This window comes from Stegostoma tigrinum, chromosome 2, assembly GCF_030684315.1.
Source record: "Stegostoma tigrinum isolate sSteTig4 chromosome 2, sSteTig4.hap1, whole genome shotgun sequence".
Lineage (NCBI taxonomy): Eukaryota > Metazoa > Chordata > Chondrichthyes > Orectolobiformes > Stegostomatidae > Stegostoma > Stegostoma tigrinum.
Window position 1 is genome coordinate 108,987,856 of NC_081355.1, and position 25,084 is coordinate 109,012,939.

The 25,084-nt window shown below is 43.1% G+C and overlaps 2 protein-coding genes across 5 annotated transcripts; both read right to left on the reverse strand.

Annotated features, from left to right (window-relative positions):
• Window positions 1–884: 884 nt before the first annotated feature.
• LOC125466562 (leucine-rich repeat and death domain-containing protein 1-like) lies at window positions 885–23,027 on the reverse strand. 4 transcript variants are annotated; one of them, XR_009443177.1, is made up of 5 exons: window positions 22,899–23,027; window positions 12,497–12,711; window positions 8,945–9,132; window positions 8,721–8,841; window positions 885–1,167 (listed from the first exon to the last, which is right to left on the reverse strand). XR_009443177.1 is itself a non-coding variant. In XM_048561180.1 (5 exons), the coding sequence occupies exons 2-5, from the start codon at window positions 12,594–12,596 to the stop codon at window positions 987–989; spliced, it is 564 nt and encodes a 187-aa protein (XP_048417137.1). In that variant the 5' UTR covers window positions 12,597–12,695; window positions 22,899–23,027; the 3' UTR covers window positions 885–986. The 4 variants fall into 4 exon arrangements, 3 of the variants coding, with proteins under 3 accessions (XP_048417137.1, XP_048417128.1, XP_048417146.1); XM_048561180.1 differs by having other exon boundaries at window positions 8,971–9,132; window positions 12,497–12,695; XM_048561171.1 differs by having other exon boundaries at window positions 8,971–9,132.
• LOC132207199 (leucine-rich repeat and death domain-containing protein 1-like) lies at window positions 12,722–20,017 on the reverse strand. Its single transcript, XM_059642428.1, has 2 exons — window positions 19,138–20,017; window positions 12,722–12,756 (listed from the first exon to the last, which is right to left on the reverse strand). Exons 1-2 carry the CDS (start codon window positions 20,015–20,017, stop codon window positions 12,722–12,724), a joined length of 915 nt encoding a protein of 304 aa, XP_059498411.1.
• Window positions 23,028–25,084: the final 2,057 nt, after the last annotated feature.

A 25,084-nucleotide genomic window follows, 5' to 3' on the forward strand; every position in this document is an offset into this window, starting at 1 on the left:
AGCAATACATTGAATTTTAGGGTTTGTAGTCACTGCAGGGTCCCCTACGACCTACAATATCCATCCAATTCGGTATTTCCTCCATTATATTGTGATCCTCATTTCCTCAATGACACTTCATTGTCTCTCCCTTTCAGTTAAACTCCTTTATGCCGTGATCAATGTCGCTGTTATAAATCAAGTGCCCCTTATCTTCGATGGATCTTTCTAGAGTGAGGCAGTCACCTTTAGTTTCCTTCACATCTCCTTTTAGAATGTCTGTTCCCCTCCCTTCTCCAACCAGATCTCACACTACATTTAATTACCTCCTATGACTATAACCATTTCCTTAGCTAGTCAATACAACCACCCTAAGCCCTACATTTAAGCTGCCTGCAGCCCCAATGATACCATGGGCAGCATCTTGAGGAATCATATATTGCATACAATGTTCTGGATAACACCATTCCTATCTCACTGGCACACAGTCCCAGTAGAGACAGCACAACAGTGGTGTACAGTCAGGATAGGGTTACCCTGGGAGTCCTCAACAATTGGAACACGCAAATTGGAACAATATCACCCTTTCTTCACTGTAGCTACGTCAAAATCCTGGAACTCTTTTCCCAACAGCACTATGGATGCTCCACCAATCTAAACTGCTGCAGCAGTTTGAGTGGGCAGATCACCACCACTACCTCAAGGGCAGTTGGGGATGAAAGATAATTGTTGACCTAAACAGTAACTCAGGGAATTGTACAGGTTCTACACATGGAAGTATTTAGAGATGGTAGATAGATTTTTGAAAGGGAATTGAGGACTATGATATGCTGGCAAAAAGGAGTTATTCTTACATGTTGCTGTAGATCATGCTGGCATAAAATATTGCAAATGCTGCTAAAACATCTGTTAAAACAATTTTAATCTCCTTTTCCAAGGCCTTTTGATGTCCAGACAAGAACATTTTTCAAGAGTTATAATTCAATCATCATGGGTGTGAAACAAATTTACAGTTTGACAGCATGTTCATACACCCTTAAAGATTTGATTATTGAAGTTATTTCAAACAAGTCTGCTTTGTAGAGTGTCCGAATTAACTCTTCTAAAGCCTCAGCAGGTTCTAGTGTACTTGCACGGTTATTTTCCCACCAGTGTAGAGCTTCCTTTATCTTCTGTTTTAATTCTATCCTAAATAAAAGGAAAACAGTCTTAACAATGGTGCACTTCTACTTTTTTCAGTAAATGCATCAATATTACTTTGTTCACGAATATACTAATGTTAAAGGTGATCTACTCCTATTTCTTATATATAGGATGACGACTGGAAGGTGCTCAAAATTAAACTGAGGTATCATAGGGTCGATGGAGATATTTTAACAAAAACTGTTCATTTCCTTTCATCAGTGATGCATGAGGGTACCAATTTCAATATCTGATTGTTAAGATCTAGGATTGCTATCTCCATTAATCTTCCAGGAAGTCAAATCCATATGATCCACATATCATCCAGCACTATTCACGACTCCTCAGATACTGAAGCAGTCCATGTCAATACGCACTAAGACCTAGACAACATGCAGGTTTAGGCTGACATGTGCCAAAAACACTTGCACATAGTAATTATGATAGATGCCATGATCATAAAGGACCAAAGGGCTGATCTCTCAGTAGACAGCGAAAACTGGTAGGGATTTAACTTGATTGTCACCATGCCTCAGGCAAGAGGTGAGGTTGAGCGTGTGAGACCTTAATGGTGACTCACAATGACCATTTCCAACAAAAGAATTTAACTATTATAGCCTTTCACATTCAATGCTCCACCATTTCTCAATCTCCTACTATCAACATCCTGGAGGTTACCATTGATCAGAAACTGAAATAGCTGAACATTGAACTGAACCAGCCATATAAATACTATGGCTACATGAGCAAGTCAATGGCTAGTCATCCTGCAGTGAATAATTTATCTCCTGACTCCCAAAGCCTGTCCATATCTAGAAGACCAAAGCAAGAATTATGATAGAACACTTTCCAGTTGCAGTTCCAAGAATATTCAAGATGCCTGACATCATTCAAGACAAAACAGGCTGTATGATTCATTCCCTTCACCTCCAATGAAGTGTGTATTATCAGAAAATGCCATGCAGAAATTCAGCAATGCTCTTTTCAAACCCATAGCTATCACTTTCTAGAAGGACAAGAGCAGCAGATACAAATGAGAGCCAGCAATTTCCAGCTCCACTCTCAGCCATTTCCAATCTTGATTTGGAAATATATCACCATTCCTCCAGTATCACTAAGTCAAATGCCTCAAACTCTGTCCATAGCAACATTATAGGTCTACCATCACAAAATGGACTGCAGTGGTTCAAGAAGGCAGCTCACCACCACTCAAGGGTAACTAGAGATGAGCAGTACATCTGGAATCACTTAGCCCTGTCCATTAGCTGTTGCTATTCTGTTCTATAACTTCAAAAGGTTGGTATTTAGGTATTTCCACTGATTCAGCTGGCATGTCTCCCTTTTCTTTGAACCAGAGTTGTTCTCTTTCTTAAGGGTAATTATAGAATGATATATCCACCAAGAGGTTACAGATTGTACTGGAGTAAATTTGGCTGCTAAAGGCCCGCAGTACCTCATTGATGCATAGTGCTGATTTACTAAATCCTTCAAAGTCAATCCTATCTGCCATGGTGATTGTGCCAAGCAATACAATGGATGACATTCTCAATGGGAAGATGGGACAGCAACTTAACATTGACTGTGCAATAGCCACTTCTACTAATACTGTCACGGCCAGATGCCTCACTGGATGACCTTTCAAGACGTTCTCACTTAATACAGCTGTGACATTCTCCTTAATCAGTAATGCAATTCCCCCATCCCTTGTACGTCCTTTTCTATCATACCTGAAGCATCTAAAGCCTGGAAGATTTAGCTACCACTCCTGCTTTTCTCTCAACTGAGCTTCTGTAATGCATACAAGATCGTAATTCATGTATTAGTCCAGGTTCTAAGGTCATCTGCATTACTTGTTACAGTCCTTGCATTGAAATCAGCACTCTTCAAACTGCCAGTCCCACCATGTTCATTAACTTGGACCTGTATATTCTTCCTATTTGTCTTTGGATTGCAAATGTGATGCCATTGTTTAAAAAAGGGGCAAAGGATAACCCAGGAAACTACAGACTCATCAGGTTGACAACAATAGTGGGAAACTGATGGAGGCCATAATAACACATATACTTTTAGAAAAATAAACTAACACTAGGAAGTCAACATGACCTTATTAAGTGATAATGGGAACTGCAGATGCTGGAGAATCCAAGATAACAAAGTGTGGAGCTGGATGAACACAGCAGGCCAAGCAGCATCTCAGGAGCATAAAAGCTGACGTTTCGGGCCTAGACCCTCCATCAGAGAGGAGGATGGAGACAGGGAACTGGAATAAATAGGGAGAGAGGGGGAGGCGGACCAAAGATGGAGAGAAAACAAGATAGGTAGAGAGGAGAGTATAGGTGAGGAGGTAGGGAGGGGATAGGTCAGTCCAGGGAAGTTGGGCAGGTCAAGGAGGTGGAATGAGGTGGTAGGTAGGAAATGGAGGTGCGGCTTGAGATGGGAGGAAGGGATGGGTGAGAGGAAGAACCGGTTAGGGAAGCAGAGACAGGCTGGGCTGGTTTGGGGATGCAGTGGGGGGAGTGGACGAGCTGGGCTGGTTTTGTGATGCAGTGGGGGGAGGGGAAGAACTGGGCTGGTTTTGGGATGCAGTGGCGGAAGGGGGAATTTTGAAGCTTGTGAAGTCCACATTGATAACATTGGGCTGCAGCGGAATATGAGTTGCTGTTCCTGCAACTTTCGGGTGGTATCATTGTGGCACTGCAGGAGGCCCATGATGGACATGTCGTCTGAGGAATGGGAGGGGGGGGGGGTTGAAATGGTTCACGACTGGGAGGTGCAGTTGTTTGTTGCGAACCGAGCGTAGGTGTTCTGCAAAGCGGTCCCCAAGCCTCCGCTTGGTTTTCCCAATGTAGAGGAAGCCACACCACGTACAATGGATACAATATACCACGTTGGCAGATGTGCAGGTGAACATCTGCTTGATAAGGAAGGTCATCTTGGGACCTGGGATAAGTGTGAGGGAGGAGGTGTGGGGGCAAGTGTAGCACTTCCTGCAGTTGCAGGGGAAGGTGCCGGATGTGGTGGGGTTGGAGGGGAGTGTGGAGCGAACAAGGGAGTCACAGAGAGAGTGGTCTCTCCGGAAGGCAGACAAGGGTAGGGATGGAAAAATGGCTTGGGTGGTGGGGTCGGATTGTAGATGGCGGAAGTGTCGGAGGATGATACGTTGTATCCGGAGGTTGGTGGGGTGGTATGTGAGAATGAGGGGGATCATCTGGGGGCGGTTGTGGCGGGGGCGGGGTGTGAGGGATGTAGGTCATGTCTGACAAAAATAATTGATTTCTTTGATGAGGTGATACAAGCAGTCGATGAGTGTAGTGTATATCTGGAGCATGTGATATGGTGCCACGTGGCAAGATCATTAGCAAATTAGAAGTGTTTGGGATTGATGGGTACTTAACAAAATGGATTAGAAGTTGGCCAAAAAATTACACAAAACAGGGTAGGTATAGATGTGGGTTAAAATTGTATCAGAGATAATGGGAACTGCAGATGCTGGAGAATCTGAGGAGAGCCTAACCCTCCCTCCACTGACCCCTTCACCTGCCTCCAACACAAGTCCTCCTCCTGGACACCACACCCCCCCAGTCTCCCACCCTCCCTCGACCTCTTCATCTTCAACTGCCGTTGAGACATCAAACGCCTCAACCTCTCCACCACCTCACTCACTCCAACCTCTCCCTTGCAGAACATGCAGCTCTCCGCTCCCTCCACTCCAATTCCAACCTCACCCCAAACCCCCCAGTTGTAGTACGGCCCACTCACCTCTACAGTGCTGAGGCCAGACACCAACTCTCTGACACCTACTCCCACTGCTCCCTAGATCATGACTCCACCCCCCGAGCATGAAACGATCATCTCCCAAATCATCCACAACCTCATCATCTCAGGTGACCTCCCACCCACAGCCTTCAACCTCATTGTTCTCCAACCCCGCACCGGGCGCTTCTATCTCGTTCCCAAAATCCATAAACCCACCTGCCCTGGTCGACCCACTGTTTCCGCCTCCTCCTGTCCCACCGAACTCATCTCCACCTATCTAGACTCCATTTTCTCCCCCTTGGTCCAGGAACCCCCCCCACCTACATCCGTGACACCACCCACGCCCTCCATCTCCTCCAGAACTTCCAATTCCCCAGCCCCCAACACCTCATTTTCACCTTGGACGTTCAGTCCCTATACACCTGCATTCCCCATGCAGATGGCCTAAAGGTCCTCCGCTTCTTCCTGTCCCGCAGGCCCAACCAGTCCCCCTCCAACATCCACCTGGCTGAACTCGTCGTCACCTCCAACAACTTCTCTTTCGATTCTTCCCACTTCCTACAGACAAAGGGGGTGGACATGGGTACCCACACGGGCCCAGGCTATGCCTGCCTCTTTGTAGGTTACGTGGAACAATCCCTCTTCTGGCCCTGAAGTGTCCTCTGACAATTCCGTCATCTACAATCCAACCCTACCACCAAAGACATTTTTCCATCCCCACCCTTGTCTGCTTTCCAGAGGGACCACTCTCTCTATGACTCCCTTGTCCACTCCACACTCCCCTCCAACCCCACCACACTCGGCACTTTCCCCTGCAACCGCAGGAAGTGCTACACTTGTCCCCACACCTCCTCCCTCTCCTCCACCCCAGGCCCCAAGAAGACCTTCCATGTCAAGCAGATGTTTACCTGCACATCTGTCAATGTGGTATACTGCATCCTTTGTACCCGTTGTGGCTTCCTCTACATCGAGGAAACCAAGCGGAGGCTTGGGGACCGCTTTGCAGAACACCTACGCTCAGTTTGCAAAAAACAACTGCACCTCCCAGTTGCGAACCATTTCAACTCGCACTCCAATTCCTTCAATGACATGTCCATCTTGAGCCTCCTGCAGTGCCACAACGATGCCACCCAAAGGTTGCAGGAACAGCAACTCATATTCAGCTTGGGAACCCTGCAGCCCAATGGTATCAATGTGGATTTCACAAGTTTCAAAATCTCCCCTTCCGCCACTGCATCCCAAAACCAGCCCAGCTCGCTCCCACTTCCCTAATCTGTTCTTCCTCTCACCTATTCCCTCCTCCGACCTCAAGCCGCACCTCCATTTCCTACCTACTAACCTCATCCCACCCCCTCGGACTGGCCTAAACCCTCCCCACCTCCACTCACCTCTACACTCTCCACCCCTGCCCCTTTAACCCCTATCCCCTCCCTACCTCCCCACCTATACTCTCCTCTCTACCTACCTTGTTTTCTCTCCATCTTCGGTCTGCCTCCCCCTCTCTCCCTATTTATTTCAGAGCCCTTTCCCCATCCCCGTTCCTGATGAAGGATCTAGGCCCGAAATGTCAGCTTTTGTGCTCCTCAGATCCCGCTCCACACTTTGTTATCTTGTTCAGCATGATTTCCCTTTTGCAAATCCATGCTGACTGTGTCTGATTCTACCACTATTTTCTACATGATGGAATAATGGATTCCAGCATCTTCCCCATGAACAACATCAAACTCACTGTTCTATAATTTCCTGTTTTCCCTCTACCTCCTTTTTTAAATAACAAGGTAACAGCTACCCTCCAAACTATAGAAACTGTTCCAGACTCTGAAGAATCTTAGAAGATGAGCACTAAAGTGTTCATTATTTCTAGAGCCACTTTCGCAAGTACTCTGGGATGCAGGTTATCAGGCCTTGGGGATTTATTAGCCTTCAATCTCAACACTATCTCCATTACCATTTCTCTACAAGTATAGATCTGCTGAAGTTGGTCCATCTCGCTAAATCCTCTGTTCCCCATCATTTCTGGTACATGAAAACCAAAGCAAAGTATGAATTTTGTGTTGAGGAGGAGAGAATCTGCAGAAGGGCTTAGGCAGTCTAGGAAAATGGGTAAAGATGTGGCAGATGGAATACAATGAGGGAAAGTGTGAGGTTATGCAATTTGGTAGGAAAAATAGAGGCATAGTCTATTTTGTTAAATAGAGAAAGTCTTTGGAAATCTGAAGCAGAAAGGGACGGATTGGTCCTAGTTCAGGATTCTCTTAAGGTTAACATGGAGGTTCAGCTGAATGTTAGGAAGTCATATGCAACGATAGCATTCATTTTTGAGAGGGCAGAATACAAGAGCAGAGATATTTTGCTGACCTTGGAGGGGGTCAGAAGAGGTTTACAAGAATCATCACAGGAATGAAGGGCCTATCATAGAAGCAGTTGAGGACTCTGGGTCTGTACTCAGAAGTTAAAAGGATAAGGAGGAATCTCATTGAAGCTTCCAGAATACTGACAGGCCTGGATAGAGTGGATGCGGAAAAGGTGTTCCCACAAGTAGGAGGGACAAGGACCTGAGGGGACAACCTCATCATTAAGGGATGACCCTTATCCCTTAAATCTGTGGAACTCATTGCTACAGAGGGCTGTAGAGGCCAAGTTATTGAATGTATTTAAGACAAAGATATATAGGCCCTTGATTAGTAAGGTGATCAAAGGTTATGGGGAGAAGATAGGAGAATGGGGTTGAGAACCGTATCAGCTATGATCAAACAGCAGAGCGGACTCAAAGGGCCAAATAGTCTAATTCTGCTCCATGACCTTGTTTAGTTCATTAGCTATTTCTGTGCTCCCCATTATAAATTCCCCTGCTTCTGACAATAAGGGGCCTGTAAGGAGGGGGAGGCAATGGCCTAATGGTATTAGCACACTGGACTGTTAGTCTAGAGACCCAGGTAATGTTCTGGGGACCCGAGTTTGAATCCTGCCATGGTAGATGGCGGAATTTGAATTCAATAACAATTGGAATTGAGGGTCTAATGATGACCATGAAACTACTGTCAATGGTCAAGAAAAGCCCACCTTGCTCACTAATGTCTTTCAGGGAAGAAAATTTGCCATCCTTAACTGGTCTGACCTACATGTGGCCCTAGATCCACAGCAATGTGCTTGACTCTTAACTGCCCTCAATAAGTGCTGGTCCAGATAATAACACCTCATCTCATGAATGAATAAAAAATTAGTTTTTACCAATCTTTTTCTCTTTACATATCTATATCTTTTACAAACAGCTCCCCGGAAGCTTCCGTGCATGTTCTATTTTCCCCTTTTCTATCAATCCCTTGGTCCTCCTTTGTTGACTTCTAAAGTGTTCCCAATCCTTGGGCCCATTGTTTTCCTTCCTAATTTGCTTGTTTTTCTCTTGCAGCTAATAGTATCTCTAAATTCCCTCACAAATCATTGTTTGGCCATTGTTGTCTTTGCACTCTGGCACCAAACAGGAAAAAACAAATTCTCATTGCATAATACCCAATCTAAGATGGCTTGTTTTCAATGTAGTTGGCCCTTCAACATTATGGTCCAGAAAACCACCCCATGCTCACTTCAGGAATTCCTCCTCTACGGTATTTGATTTGCCCAATCTGTCTGCAGATTTAAGTCACCTATAGTTACTGATGTTCCTTTTTCACATGCATGTCTGATATAATCGGATTGTGTTTCACAGGAATTCCTCACACAGATGACGTCAATGCTAAATTCTGCACTGGCTGTTTTACATTCTGAAAATGTTTGGGAAGATTTGAAGTTATGAAAAGCCAAACCTTGACTTTTCAAGAGCAGTAATGTCACTGGAAGGTAGATGGAGCTTGGCACAGAAATATCCAAAATCTTCTTCAGGAACGTGATTTGGTATTAACTGTAAAACTTTCTCCAGAAACTTTTCTAAAACAAAAAGATTAAATAAAATGACACATACAGCACTGCAGAAATTGATTACACTTATATTGTCACTGTTAATGATTATCAGATAATGACTGCTGCTTACCATATTATTCAATACAAAACACTTACTATCCTTTGCATGTGCGTATTTCAAATACTGTTCAATTGGTGTGAGTGTTCCCCCTTCACATACTATCTTTGGAGGTCTTACTAGTGGGTTTTCATTCAAATCTATTTCTTTCAAAGACTTCAGTTGTCCAAAATTGGTTGGTAATGAAGTTAATTCATTTCCTAAAGAAAACAAAGAAAGACATCTTTAATTTTTAAAGTGATTCTGTTATTTTAAATGAATTCCATTGAAAAAAGTAAATGCTTGGGGGCAAAAACAGATGTTCGGATGAAGGGTCACTGGACTTGAAATGTTAACTCTATTTTTTAATTTCTCCACAGATGTTTCTAGACCTACTGTGTTTCTCCAGCAATTTCTGTTTTTGTTTCAGATCTCTAGCATTTCTGCATTCTTTGTTTAAAAATATTTCAGGGTTGAGATGAGATGACGGTACCATCAGAAAATGAAGCCAATTTTCCAAGGATGTACATTTCCCATATTTTCTATGTGCCTGCTAATTATCACCTGCTGACCCCCTTCAGCTGATGAATCAATACTCTTCCATGTTGAACACAATTTGGAAGAAGCAGTGTTGAAGGGAGTGAATATCGAAGGTGGTGGATGGGATGTCAGCCAAGTGTGTTGCGTTATCCTAGGTGGTGTTCAAACTTCTTGGATGTTGTTTCAATTACACTCATTCAGACAAGAAGAAAGTATTCCATCACACTCCTGACGTCTGCCGTAAGGACAGGCATTGGGGATATAAAATGTGAGTTACTCATCAAATTTCCTGGCCTTTGACCTATTCTTGTATTTGTGTAGCTGGTCCAGTTTAGTTCCTGGACCATGGTATGCTGGCAATGTCATTAAACATCAAGGGACAATGGTTAGATTCTCTCTTGATGAAGATGTTGATTGCCTTGTGTTTGTATCGCTTGAATGTTACTTTCAACTTATCAGCCTAAACCTGAATATGGTCTAGGTCTTAGAACATAGAACATAGAACATAGAAAAGTACAGCACAGTACAGGCCCTTCGGCCCACGATGTTGTGCCGTGGAATAATCCTAATCCAAAAGTAAAATAACCTAACCTACATTCCTCTCAATTCACTGCTGCCCAAGTGCATGTCCAGCAGTCGCTTAAATGTCACTAATGACTCCGCTTCCACGACTACCACTGGTAAACTATTCCATGCGCTCACAACTCTCTGGGTGAAGAATCTCCCTCTGACGTCTCCTCTATACCTTCCTCCTAACACCTTAAAACTATGACCCCTCGTGGCAGTCAATCCTGCCCTGGGGAAAAGTCTCTGGCTATTGGCTCTATCCATGCCTCTCATTACCTTGTACACCTCGATCAGGTCACCTCTCTTCCTCCTCCTTGGTGTATAAATTCCTGGCACTTCATTCCCAGCAGCGGTGTACCTACACCCCAAGGTTCATAGTAGTTTAAGAAAGCAGCTCATCACCACCTTCTCAAGAATAATTATGGATGGTCAATAAATGCTGGTCCAGCCAGCTACACCACATCACACAAAAAATAAAATTAAATCTGGGTAAGGTGTAGAGGAAAATGCAAATTCCAGTGATGCAGGCATGTGCAGTGTATGTAACTATGGAAGCTGCTGAGGAAGGGCCTTATACACTTTGATTCCACGCCTAGTCTTCAATTATTCACTACCCCCTCTTTTACTGCCCACCTTTCAACCAGTTCTCTACAGTATAACGCCGAAACCCATTGTTGCCATGTGGAGAAGGCCCTTCATTCTTTATTAGGGAAGAATCCCAATTCTTCAGATAGAAGCCACAGCTACTCTTCTTTGTAATAATCTCTACACAGCTACATTCTCCTTTTATGATCAATTCTTTGCAGCAATCATCTGGAAATAGAATCTCTCTGCATTCTGAAATATTCTGGTGATGCTGCATAGCAAACTTTGTTTTGAACCATAGGGTGGTGCTAGGTGAATTCTGACATATCTGAGCTCAACTGAATTATCGGTGCTGCCAACTAAACTTCTATGAGCAGAGATTTCTTCTACCTGAATCTTTATGGTGTTCACACATCTAATAATGCTGGTCAGTACGTTAGCAATTCTCCCTCAAAAAGAAAAAATGCAGATTTGCGTCTTTCAAATTGGGCTTACTTTCATTTAAATATGATGCCGTCGCCTGCATAAAGCTCAGGTGACATTGTTTCCCTGACATCAAAAATGCCACTGTCATGTGAGCTGGTGGCAAGGCCATGAACTTGTTTTTAGGAAGAACATTAGCAACCGATCCAATAACTAATTGCTCCCAAGAAGCTTTTGGTAAAGGGTTAATATAGAGCTGCTGGCAAATGTTCCTGTGTCAGTGATGGTTATACAGAATAGAATGCAATGTGAAGAAAGATAAATAGTGTAAACTTATTAATCCAGTAGCGCCTAATAATTTTTCATTCAAGTCCCATCTTTAGACTTTGCAGAGGCCTGCTCCTCAAATAATCAGCAGTAGCATCCTCTCATAAGGATGTCACTGTCTTCCTGCACAAAAGCAGCTGCATTTATTATGTAAATTGTTGGCATGAAATCTTTCTGTTCTCATATTTCAAGGTGCTTTTCACAGGATTGCAAAGCCAGAAACATGCATTGTACAGATAATAGTTATGGAACGAAGGCAAAATACATGGATGCTGGATATCTGAACCAAGCACAAAGAATGCTAAAAAAACTCAGCAGGTATGGCAGCATCTGTGGAGAAAGAAATGGCTGATATTTCAAGTCTGGTATGACTTTTCTTCAGAACTGAACTGATAAAGGTGTTCAAAAGTATGAGGGGTTGAGACAAGAACAAATATAGAGAGATAATCTAGTCTCATAGATGCAATAGTCCAAGAAGACACTGATTAAGTGTGATTGGCAAAAGAACCAAACACAACAACTGCAAAAACAATTTTGTTATGTAGCAAACGTTCAGGATGTGGGATGAGAGTGTAGTGGAGCATCATTCAAGTGGAGCTTTTAAAACCACAGGCAAGGCAAGGTGACTTGCATACTGATCTACCTTTGCAGAGATCCAGCATAGCTACAGACTAAAAGGTCTTTTTTTGTGTGTTCTGTAACAACTCTACGTGGACTATAATTATTAAGTTTATAACTACAGCAATAACGTTCTTCTTATTGAATATGTATGTTGGATCAGCCTGATGCACAGCTTAAATGTATCAGCTCAAACTGGAAACACAGGTGAGTTCAGGTACATGCACTTAGGTGCGTTTCAGCATTGCATCATCTGACAAAGACAGAGAATTTTTCTTCATAACTGAGGTTTCTATGTATTACTGCAGTATACAAAATACAGACCATGTTTGTATATATAAAGCATGTTTTTTCTCAGAAACCAATCATTTCAATCAATAAAATTGTAAATGTGACAAACAGATATTGTTCCAAATGTGTCAATCACAATTCAACCGCAACAATTACATTGCCATCTACTTCCAGTGCAACAGCCGCTACTGATGTAATATTGCTTTTTGCTTGCCATTTTTACTGCAATCTCACCTCTCAGATTAATGGACATCAGATTGGCAAGTGTTGTCAGGGATTTGGGGAGGTAGGTTATTTTATTATATGCAGCTACAAGCCTTTCCAAGTTCTTCATTTCTCCAATGTTGGCTGGAATGGATGCCAGTGCATTGTACGATATGTCAAGCTCTCTTAATTCAATCAAATTACACAATTCATCTGGTAGGCTTTTTATCTGTTAAAAAAAAGCTCTGAAAAAAATCAAGTTATTTCTACAGCATAAGCTGTACTTATTCCTGTGACAAGCATAACAAAGTTTATCAGCGTATATAATAACAAACATTTCACCTGACAGATTTCTTTGTGAATAAGCTTTTTCTCATTAAGTACATTATCGTGGGCAGTGCATTCTACGTATTAATGTTTAAAAATTGACAGATTGTTAAATAGTTAAGTTTAGTCTCTCTGGTTACTAATCATGAATTAAATATTTAGTATAAAACAGTAAACACTAATGATGAGACATTAACAGAAGATATGTTTCTCTTCCAAGATTATCGTTGACTGAAAACAATTATCTGAATCATGGCACCAAACGTTGTTTAGGTTTTTCAGTTCTGGTTTTCAATTAATCCAAACTCTTTAGATGAATTGAAAAATCATGCAATCACCATACAATTTATGAAGAGCTACAAAATTTCATTTAGCCTAAAGGATTTTTTGCATATGAAACTGTGCAAAAGATAAATTCTAAATAAAGCGTTTTACCCTTCAAGCCAAGAATATCTCAGAATATCTTCATTCTATCTAAAGTTTGCTCTAGATGGTTTACCACATTGTAATCCTCTGAAGCTTCTCACCAGTCATCTAGCACCATGGAACAGTTCTTGTGTATTTCTATCCTTATGCAGGGCACAGGATTCTCCCTGGCAATTTCTTCAATTATTTATCTCTCAAAAAATGGGTGATCAATGGCTCCCTCTGGAAGGAGATTTCTGAGAAGGGAAGGGTTCTGCTAGATTAGCTGAGAGAATATGGAGCAGACTTCACTGCAACCCCGTTGTCTTCCCAATTACGTCCAATTTGTGGGCAGCTTCTTGCCTAGATGCTAATCCCATGGCCTTTAAAATAGTGTCAGATGAGAGACTCATATCTAGGAGCAAACACCGTTGCTTGTGGTCTGGTAGAGCAAGCCCTTGTTCAAAGGCATTTCATGCCAGATGGCTTTGGGAAGATGCGTGTCTTTTGAGAGCCAAATCATTTGTCCACAAATTGATCATCTTCCTACAATCCTCATCTTGATCTCACTTACCTTTCTCCAGATAGACCTGGTGAAATGTCGAGTGAATTACTGGTAGCAGCCATTGGCAGCTCTCTGATAAGAATTCTACCCTACGTGGGGAAATCTGCAACTATATGATCCCCTCGAAGCCCCAGCGAAAGATCCTGCTGGCAAATAAGGTCTTCATTTTCTCAGAGCTCCCAGGGATCATGTTGGTAGGAATGCTGCCAGTTTCAGTGGTGCATTGCTTTTGTTGCTTCCAATAATGCCATCCATCATTGCTAAAACAAATTTGTTGATCGTTATCTCATGGCTGTTTATGGAGCATTTTATACATATTTTGGCTGTCGCATTTCCTATTTACAAAAGTGACTGGACTTCAAAAGTCCACCATTAATTGCAAAATACTGTGGGATATTCTGATAAATGAAAGTCTTTCCTTTCTTTTTGTGGCCTAGCCACTAGTCACATTCCGATCTAATCATTTCTTTCCACTCCGCCAGATTAACACCTTTGGGATTCCTGGAAGGTCTAGACTTAATTCTTTCCTCTTTCTTATCTACATGCTGACCATCCATGATATTAACTCCTGCCAGCAGTTCAACCTCCACAAGTGTGGTACAGACATCTACTTTACATTTTGACTCAATTAATTGTTGCATGTCTCCAAATTATTTGTTCCAAATCACCTTGGATTCAGAATTTCTTCCAAAATGTTGTCAAAAAATGATGCCATTGCTTTTGTTCCTGTCACAATCTTGATGTCTTCAACACAGAGTAAGTTCTCCAGTTCGACCCTAGCCCAGCTGTTGCACCACTCCCTCAGCCTGACCCAGTATGTTCAATCTTGGGCTGAGCTATAAGCTTCATACATTTCTTGTTTTATTTATAGATAGGATGTCAGTATCACTGGCTGGGCCAACATTTATCGCTCAGTCCTAGCTGCCTTTTGGGAAAGTGGTGTTGAGTTACTTCATTTCTGTTTTCATTTCTTTCCAAGAATCATAATGGGCTTTCCTTTGCCTCAAGCCAGAAGCCTCCAGAACATCCCTCGCCACTTCTGTAACCTCCAGCATGGTATAATTATCAATCACATCTTCCTCTCTGGTTTCATTATTCCAAAGAACAATCCCTTATGTAACACCTTGGTCCACTCCACCATCACATTCAACACTGCTTTCCCTTCCTTTCATTTCTTATACAAGTGCTGGAGATGTAACCCTTGCTGTTTTACCTCCACTTTCCTCATCATCCAACGCTCCAAACATGACGCTCTACACCCGAACCAGAATGGGATCAACATCCTTGCAGGTAGTTTACTAGTGCTGTTGGGAGGAGTTTAAACTAGTTGGCAGCTGAAGGGGACACAGATTATTTTTACAATAGAAACACAACAGACAGAAATAAAGGAGCCAAGGCAAGAGAGTTCAGTTATCATGGGAACTGCAGATGCTGGAGAATCCAAGATAACAAAATGTGAGGCTGGATGAACACAGCAGGCCAAGCAGCATCTCAGGAGCACAAAAGCTGACGTTTCGGGCCTAGACCCTTCATCAGAGAGGGGGATGGGGTGAGGGCTCTGGAATAAATAGGGAGAGAGGGGGAGGCGGACCGAAGATGGAGAGAAAACAAGATAGGTGGAGAGGAGAGCTCTCTGATGAAGGGTCTAGGCCCGAAATGTCAGCTTTTGTGCTCCTGAGATGCTGCTTGGCCTGCTGTGTTCATCCAGCCTCACATTTTATTATCTTAGAGAGGAGAGTATAGGTGGGGAGGTAGGGAGGGGATAGGTCAGTCCAGGGAAGATGGACAGGTCAAGGAGGCGGGATGAGTTGGTAGATAGGAAATGGAGGTGCGGCTTGGGGTGGGAGGAAGGAATGGGTGAGAGGAAGAACAGGTTAGGGAAGCAGAGACAGGCTGGGCTGGTTTTGGGATGCAGTGGGGGGGGAGGGGAAGAACTGGGCTGGTTTTGGGATGCAGTCGGGGAAGGGGAGATTTTGAAGCTTGTGAAGTCCACGTTGGCTAGGAATACTGTAAGTAAGACAGGTGAGTTAAGGGGATGGATTGACACATGGAATTGCAATGTTGTTGTCATCAGAGATATAGTTGTAGGAGGGACAGGACTGACAACTCAACATACCAGGGTATAGAAGCTGAAATAACTGCAAATGCTGTAAATCAGGAACAAAAACAAAGTTGCTAGAAAATCTCAGTAGGTCTGGCAGCATCTGTGAAGGAAAAAACAGAGTTAACGTTTTGGATCTCAGTTCTGAGGAAGGGTCATCGGACCCGAAACGTTAACGCTGTTTTCTCCTTCACAGATGCTGCCAGACATGCTGAGCTTTTCCAGCAACTTTGTTTTTACAACACGGTCTTGGATCTTCAGGAGAGTTTAAAAGAGATTTTGGTATTGCATTTTATTTAAGGAGTTGGTTACTGCACTAAGGAGGAAAATGGAAAGCATTATAGTGAAAGTGGTCACGATACTGTATGTTTAAGTCTGTTAAAGAAAAGGAAAAAGATGGTCTGTAAATAATATTTTTGTATTCTGGGAAGGCAGATTGTATTAAAAATAAGGCAGGGTCTGGCAAAAGTAGACTGGGAACACCTTCTTGTAGGAAAATCATGCAGAGAATGCAGGTCCAACACATTCCCTTTAGGGTGAAATATAGGAATACCAAGCCCAGTGAACTTTGGGTGTCTAGCAATATCCAGGACTGGATAAGAAGGAAGCAAGAGGATTTTAACAGGTATAAAGGAAGAAAATCAACTGATGCTCTTATGGAGTATACAAATTGCAAGGCGGGACTTAAGAAAGTAATCAGATGAACAAATTTGGGGTGTTTGGGGAATCAAAAAGCATGGTGGATAAAATTAGGGAGAATCAAAGATCTTCTATAAGTCTACGAGGTGGAAAGAGGATGGTCTCTTCAGGACTAAGGAGGCATCCATTCATGGAGCCAGAGGACATTGATAGCATGTTAAATGAACATTCCACGTCTGCTATCACTCTGGAGAGTGAGGATATAGGTATAGAATTTGGGAAGAGGGACTGTGAGGTTCTTGACCACATTTACATGAGGAATAAGGCAGTATTTCTGGTTTGGCAGGTGTAACAGTGGACAAGTCCCCAGGCTTGGAAGATTTGTATCCCAGGCTGCTGTGGGAGGCAAGGGATAAAATTATGAGGCCTTTGGCCCAAATCTTTAATATCTTCGATCCACAGGGGAGATGGCAGAGGACTGGAGGATAGCTAACGTAGTTCTACTTATCATGAAGGATAGTAGGTATAAACCCAGGAATTGCAGTCCTTTGAGTCTCACATCAGTGGTGGGGAAAACTTTGAAGAAAAATCTGAAGGAGAGAATTAATCTCCACTTGGAGAGGAAAGGTTTGGTTAGGGATAGTCAGCATGACTTTGTCAGAGGGTGGTCATGACTTACAAGTTTGATAGAACTTTTGATGTTGAGATCAGGTTGCCAGGATGTTGCTTGGGATGGAGCATTTTACTCTGAAGAGAGGCTGGATAGTCTCAGGATATATTTGTTGGAGCAGTCAAGGCTGAGGGATAACCTCATTAAGACTGTGAGGGGCATGGACAGGGTGGATAGGAAGCAGCTGTTCCCTTTAGTTGAAGAGTCAATAATAAGGAAGATACCTTCAAGGTGAAAGGTAGAGGGTATTTGAAGAATTTTTTTCCTCTGGAGTGTTGGGAATCTGGAATACACTGCCCAGGGCACTTCACAAAATATGTGGATGAACACCTTGAAGTGTCATAACATTTGAGACTGTGGGGCAAGTGCTGGGAAGTGGGATTAATGTAAATACTCAACACAGATTTCTTCTGCGCTCTAGGACTCTGATACATCTCTATATGAAAATTGACTTACCTATATATCTTTCAAATTACTATATTATTTGTTGCTCAGAATGCAACAGAGCGGACTGGGCATTTGCTTTCCGTAATGGTGTCACACAATTTGCAAACACAGCCTGAGCTTCCTGTTGCCAGTAGTTTTAATTCTATAATTTGACCTTGATGTCCAGTGGTGTTCCAATGAATCTCTATACAATCTTGAGGGACAGCACCTCGTCTTTCAATTTGTAACTCTACAGCCTTCGAGGTTTAACGAGTTCAACAATTTTAGACTGTAACTTGGTATGTTTTCTTTGGAGATTTCACTATCAGACATGTTTGCTATACTTGTTTGTGATTTTGGAGAACTTTGATTCATCAGTTTGCCATTCACACATTGTCTAAATACTAAATACAACAATTTTTTCCTTTTATTTCAATCATTTCCACTCCCTTTGACTCTCTACAACCAACTTTTTTGTCATTTAACTCATTCTGTATTCCACCCTACCACAAGCCTTCACTTTTGTTATTCCTGCTCTCCCCGCTTTCACTTGTTTAACACCCATTACATTTCCAACTCTTCCCAGCTCAGATGAAAATTGAAATAATTACTCTTTCTGTTTTCATGGTTTCTGCCTGATCTGTTTAGATTTTCCAGCATCTTGTGTTTTCAGTTTAGATTTCATAAACCTACAAAAGTTTGTTTTTGTATTAATCCAATGTGTCTTTTCTGGCACTTGAGTAGAACAAACTATTTCCACTGCCACATTCTGTCCCCTTATAAATATATATCTATGTATTTTAAATGTTTACCAATTTGTTCCTTTAAAAAAAAGCAATGACTTCACCCCTGTCGTAAACCATTCATACTCCAGCAGTTCTTTGTCTAAATTATTTCAGTAATTGTTGTATAAGGCCATATCAATACCTTAAAACCATCCAACTGACTGATACGCAGTATTCTCAATGTTGTTAAATGACATATTTCAATTGGAAATACATAAAAATGGTTATTAGAAAGGTTGATCTCCAAAATTTTCTGCAGATTTAGAATATCCCATGGAAGATTTTCTATTTGGTTGTTAGATATATCTAGTAGCTTCAAGTTGGACAATCTGCATAAATTATAACAAAAGGTGCAAAATTTGTTATTTTGAAGATGGAGAATTTGAAGATTATACAAAGCAGATATTTGCACTGGAATACTATCAATTCCATTTTTGCTCAAATCCAAATTATCCAAATTCCAAAGTCTGCATATCTCAATTGGAAATGAAGTAAAGTTATTTGCACTTAGATTGAAGATTTCCAGGCTCCTCATGCAGCACAATTTAACTAGTATTTCAGAGATGTGGTTGCCACTAAGATTCAAATACTTCAACTCAGTTATTAAGCATAATGCCACTGGAAATTGCAAAAGATTGTTGTTACTGAAGTTGATTTTTGCTATTCTAAAACAGTTTTTAAGTTCAATAGGAATGCATTCCACCATATTATGAGAAATATCCAGGACTGAAAGACGGACAACATGTGACATACCCACCGGCAAAGTTTTCAGTTTATTATTGCTGGCACAGAATTCTGTCATATTATAAAGATTGCCTATCCTTAAAGGCAATTCTATGAGCTGATTGCTATCGAGTAAAAGTTGTTTAATTCTTACACAATTGGAAAGTTCATTTGGAAGATCTTTTAATTGATTACGTTTTAATTGCAGAATCCGTAGTTCCTGCAGTTTCTCTATTTTTTCTGAAAGGCTAGCCAACTGATTTCCACACAATCTTAGTTCTTCAAGATTAAGCAAATCAAAAAACTGTAGCGGCAAAAATGTTAACTTGTTATCATTTAAAGACAGTTGTCTCAAATTTTTCAGCTCAGAAATCTCCATTGGTAAGCTTTGAAGAGAGTTTCCTGAAAGGCTAAGCTTTGTTAGCTCTGGAAGCAGGCATATGGCTCTTGGAAAAACAAAAAGCCTGTTTTGGTCTAAATTGAGAACAGTCAAATTCTTTAGCCTGGCTATAGTTTCTGGTAAAATGCTCAGTTGGTTTTCTTTCACATTCAGGTTTTCTAATGTTATTAACTGTCCAATTTCAGCAGGTAGCTGTGAGATATTATTTTTATTAAGAAAAAGTTGGCTCAGCTGGCCAAACACGGCAATTTCACCTGGAATAGATGTGATGCTGTTTTTGCTGATATTCAAAACATTCAGTTTTGTAAACAGATAAAGTTTTGACGGAATCGAGGTTAAATTCTTTCTTTTAAGTGAGAGCATTGTAAGCTTAGCCACCATATTGGCATCAATTTCCGAATCATCACTCTCTGAAAGTATTAAATTTGTAGCATATTCTAGAAAGTCTGAGTCTAAGGTTTCTTCTGAAGTCTCTGTTGTCAAAGGCACAGCACTACGGTTCTCACCCATTTTCTCTTCACTAATGTTTATATAAATTCATGACAAATTTGTCGAGACTGCATTGATTTCCTTTCTTTATCATTGGACAACACTGAAAATAGAAATAAAGTCATTCACTAATGCACATGCAAGAATATTACATTTGGTTTAATTTAAATGTGAAATAAAAAACTACAATCCAAATAAAACTGCAGCATAGTTTCAAAAGCTTTGTTCAACATTGGCTCCATTCTAAGACTGCTGTCAAACTTGTGTGATGTATTTAATAACTTAGATTTTGGCTTTTCTTTCAATCAGACAGCGCTTAGACACTTACTTAGTCTCTATAACTGGTGGGCATTGGAGAATATTGTCAACATAGTTCGCAACATTAATTTTTAATGCATCAAATTTCAATTGTTTAATTTATGGCTTGAGCATTATTAGGATTTTTGTTACGATTACATTTATTTTGATTGATGACACTAGGCAACCTTCCATTTTAGTGGAAATACATACTGCAATGGACAGCTGATATCTTTTTGAGCAGTAGGTCTATTTTGTCAAACGAAGAAGAAAAAACAAACGATAATTAACAAGTATCAGAGATAATGGGAACTGCAGATGCTGGAGAATCCAAGATAACAAAGTGTGAAGCTGGATGAACATTGCAGGCCAAGCAGCATCTCAGGAGCACAAAAGCTGACGTTTCGGGCCTAGACCCTTCATCAGAGAGGGGGATGGGGAGAGGGTTCAAGAATAAATAGGGAGAGAGGGGGAGGCGGACCGAAGATGGAGAGAAAACAAGATAGGTGGAGATGAGTATAGGTGGGGAGGTAGGGAGGGGATAGGTCAGTCCAGGGAAGACGGACAGGACAAGGAGGCAGGATGAGGTTAGTAGGTAGGAAATGGAGGTGCGGCTTGAGGTGGGAGGAGGGAATAGATGAGAGGAAGAACAGGTTAGGGAGGCGGGGAGAAGCTGGGCTGGTTTTGGGAAGCAGTGGGGGAAGGATATTTTTCCATCCCCACCATTGTCTGCCTTCCGGAAAGACCACTCTCTGCGTGACTCCTTAATCCACTCCACACTCCCCTCCAACCCCACCATACCCGGCACCTTGCCCTGCAACCGCAGGAAGTGCTACACTTGCCCCCACACCTCCTCCCTCACCCCCATCCCAGGCCCCAGGATGACCTTCCATATCAAACAGATGTTCACCTGCACATCTGCCAATGTGGTATATTGTATCCTCTCTACCCAGTATGGCTTCCTCTACATTGGGGAAACCAAGCGGAGGCTTGGGGACCGCTTTGCAGAACACCTCCGCTTGGTTCGCAATAAACAACTGCACCTCACAGTCGCGAACCATTTTAACTCCCCCTCCCATTCCTCAGACAACATGTCCATCCTGGGCCTCCTGCAGTGCCACAATGATGCCACCCGAAGGTTGCAGGAACAGCAACTCACATTCCGCTTGGGAACCCTGCAGCCCAATGGTATCAATGTGGACTTCACAAGCTTCAAAATCTCCCCTTCCCACACTGCACCCAAAACCTGCCCAGCTCATCCCCACCTCCCTAACCTGTTCTTCCTCTCACCTATCCCCTCCTCCCATCTCAAGCCGCACCTCCATTTCCTACCTACTAATCTCATCCCACCTCCTTGACCTGTCCGTCTTCCCTGGACTAACCTATCCCCTCCCTACCTCCCCACCTATACTCACCCCTCCACCTATCTTCTTTTCTCTCCATCTTCGGTCTGCCTCCCCCTCTCTCCCTATTTATTCCAGGACCCTCTCCCCATCCCCTTCTCTGATGAAGGGTCTAGGCCCAAAACGTCAGCTTTTGTGCTCCTGAGATGCTGCTTGGCCTGCTGTGTTCATCCAGCTTCACGCTTTGTTATCAACAATTAACAAGTTTCCTTTGGGCACTGAAGCACGAATTCATAAAAGCAACAATCCAAAAGGAAATTGAGGATTAAAATTTTAAGCTAACTCCTGCACAAACTTCTTACACTTAACAGGGTCCTGATAACACCTCCATTCCACCCAACCCTTGTGCCTCAAACACAAGCCCCTGGAACCACTGGTCATGCTGCTAGACTGAACCCTCTGGACAATACACTATATAGTCCCTAACAGACTTGACACTCATCCCACAGCAACACCAGAGCCTACACCCACACCCTTTGCACTAGCTGACAAATACAGATGGCATGGTGGCTCAGTGTTAGGCACTACCACTTTATAGCATCAGGATCCCATGTGGAGTGTGCATGTTTTCCTTGTGTCTGGGTGGGTTTTGACTGGGTGCTCCGATTTCTTCCCACAGTCCCAAAAAAGATGTGCAGGTTAGGTGGATAGGCCATGGAAAATGCAGGGTTACAGGGATGGGGTAGGGAATCTGGGTGGACGCTCTTGGCAGAGTTGGTTTGGACTTGTTGGGCGAAATGGCTTGTTTCAACATTGCAGGGATTCTATGGAAAAGTCAATCCTCGAGGCACCCTGCTACTGATGGTCCCGTTCCCTCCATTAGCACCAACCATGGCCACTGCCAGATCCAGCAGACCTACTGCCCTCCCGACTGTATAAGCGACACCAATCTGCTCAACGTGATTTTAATCTCCTTCCGCCGCTGGATCCAACACTACCTTCCCTTTCCTAAATGCTGAATCTGAATTTTCCATTAGAAGTGCATATAACAGCTGAGTGACATCCAGATTTTAAACGTGGCGACGTCAGGCGAGTTCCTTCAAAATCCCTCTGACTGTCCATTATTACGGCTACAGAACAATGCAATTGTGAAGTCAGAACATTTAACAGAAAAGTGGAGCAAATCAAAACTCAAGATCAGCTCTCTCGCTCTATGTACAAGAACGCCAGTAGGGAAACAAGAACCAAAAGGTCTGAGTTACCAGAGAGGGAGCATCGGCTGCTCATTCCTGCTCGCGGCCGGGTCAATGAAGGACCAGGGCTGGTTACCACAGCAACCAGTAAACTCACGCGCTGCTTGTTGTCTTCCCTCCCGTGACATCAACCCCCTTCACTCCCACACCGCCAACTCCCGCGAGATCGGAACTAAGACCCTGCCCCCGTCCGCGACGTCGGAGTTTGGGCACCGCCCACTTCCGCGAGATTAGAGCCGGATCCCCGCCCCCTTCGGGACCAAGTTGTCTGCCTTATCGGTGCCTAATGTGACACTTTCGTCATTTATTCCCTTCACCACTGATGCGCAATGGCTGGCGTATGTATCATCTACTAGATGCAATGCACCTACATGACAGCATCTTCCAAGTCAACATTCTCTACCACCTGAAAGTACAACGGTCGTAGATGCACCACCTGCAATCCACACACCGTCCTGACCTGGAACTATATCAACACTCATTCAGTTATTTTCACCATGCTAGTCACGAGTCAAAATTGTGGAATTCTCACAAACAGCATTTTGGGTGTACCTACTCTCAACTAGTTGCAGTGGTTGCATTGTGCAGATGGTGCACATTCTGTCATAGTGCATTAGAATAGTACAGCACAGGAACAAGCCTTCTATCCACCATGTCTGTCCCAACCATGATGCTATTTGAAACCAATCCCATCTACCTGCACATGGTCCATGCCCCTCTATTTTCTGCCTGTTCATGCGTCTGTCTAAATGCCTGTTGGTGCATTCATCCAAGTAAGTAGAGAGTATTCCATCACACTTGTGATTGTGTCTGGTAGATGACACCAAAATTGGTGGTGTAGTAGACAGATAAGAAGGCTACTTCAGTGGGCCTTTGATCAGATGAGCTAATGAGCCGAGGAGTGGCAAATGGAGTTTAATTTAGATAAATGTGAGGTGCTGCCACTTACTAACCACACCTCTTATATTCATATCCAAATCATTTATACAAATGACAAAGAGTTCAGTAATGAGTTACTCACTAATCCCCTGTCGCCTATCTACCACCTACCAGACACAGTCACAAGTGTGATGGAAACCCTATTATTGTTGAGGGACGGAGGAGAGGGAGAGGGCCGAAGTGCAGGAGGCTCTGAAATGTCCACCTTCTTCCTCAACTGTGCTTTCCCTAGCACTGTTGTTGACAGGGCCCTCAAATGGGTCTGATCCATCTCCTGCACTTGGGCCCTCATCCCCTGTCTTCCCTCCCGCAACAGAGATACGGTTCCCCTTGTCCTTAACTGCCATCCCACCAACACCCACATCCAGAAAATAATCGGCTGCCATTTCTGCCACCTCCAGTGTGATACCACCACCATAAGACCATAAGACACAGGAGTGGAAGTAAGGCCATTTGGCCCATCGAGTCCACTCTGCCATTTAACCATGGCTGATGGGCATTTCAACTCCACTTTTCTGCACTCTCCCTGTAGCCCTTGATTCCTTGTGAGATCAAGAATTTATCAATCTCTGCCTTGAAGACATTTAATGTCCTGGCCTCCACTGCACTCCGCAGACACATATCGCCCTCCCCTCCCTTCCCTTGTCTGCCTCCTGCAGGGATATTACCTCCGGGTCATCCTGTTCCATTTTTCCTTCACTCCCAACACCCCCCCACAGCCCCTTCCCTTGCAATTGTTGAAGGGTTTATAGGTGTGAGGCTGGAAAAGCACAGCAGTTCAGACAGCATCCAAGGAGCCAGGTTAGCCAACGAATGGTTTCGGCCCGAAACTTCACACCACCCTGTTCCCAGGCCAATATCTCTGTCTCAGGCTTGCTGCAGAGCTCCAGTGCAGCTCAGCATAAGCTGGAAGAACAACACCTCATTTTCTGCTTAGGGATTCTGCAGCCAGCAGCACTCAAAATCAAGTTCGACAATTTTAGGGCTTGAACTTTCCTATGTCCCAACCCACATCCCCACATGCCAGGCCCTGTGATCACCTAGGTAGACAGACAGGAGTCTGGAAGAACACAGCAAAGCTAGGCACCCTCTGGAAGAAAGGAGAAGTCACTGTTTCAGGTATTACCCTTTGTCAGGACTGGGTGTGGGTGTAGGGGGAGCTGCAGATAAAGAAAAAGTGAGGGGGAAGGCCGCAGCATGATGGTAATAGAGGACGCTGGTACTAGGTACAACTATGTTCATCAGTGGGAGGGATG

What these genes read in the sequence shown, in the direction of transcription:
- LOC125466562 (XM_048561180.1), bottom strand. Translation starts at nt 12,596, where the DNA reads ATGAAGAACTTGGAAAGGCTTGTAGCTGCATATAATAAAATAACCTAC. An exon ending in GATGTCCATTAATCTGAGAG is followed by an intron (nt 9,133 to 12,496) that starts GTGAGATTGCAG and finishes TGTTTTCTTTAG; the next exon opens with GAAATGAATTAACTTCATTA. An exon ending in ACTGCTCTTGAAAAGTCAAG is followed by an intron (nt 1,168 to 8,720) that starts GTTTGGCTTTTC and finishes CCTTTTATTTAG; the next exon opens with GATAGAATTAAAACAGAAGA.
- LOC132207199 (XM_059642428.1), bottom strand. Translation starts at nt 20,017, where the DNA reads ATGGGTGAGAACCGTAGTGCTGTGCCTTTGACAACAGAGACTTCAGAA. An exon ending in ACTGAAAACTTTGCCGGTGG is followed by an intron (nt 12,757 to 19,137) that starts GTATGTCACATG and finishes TGCTTGTCACAG; the next exon opens with GAATAAGTACAGCTTATGCT.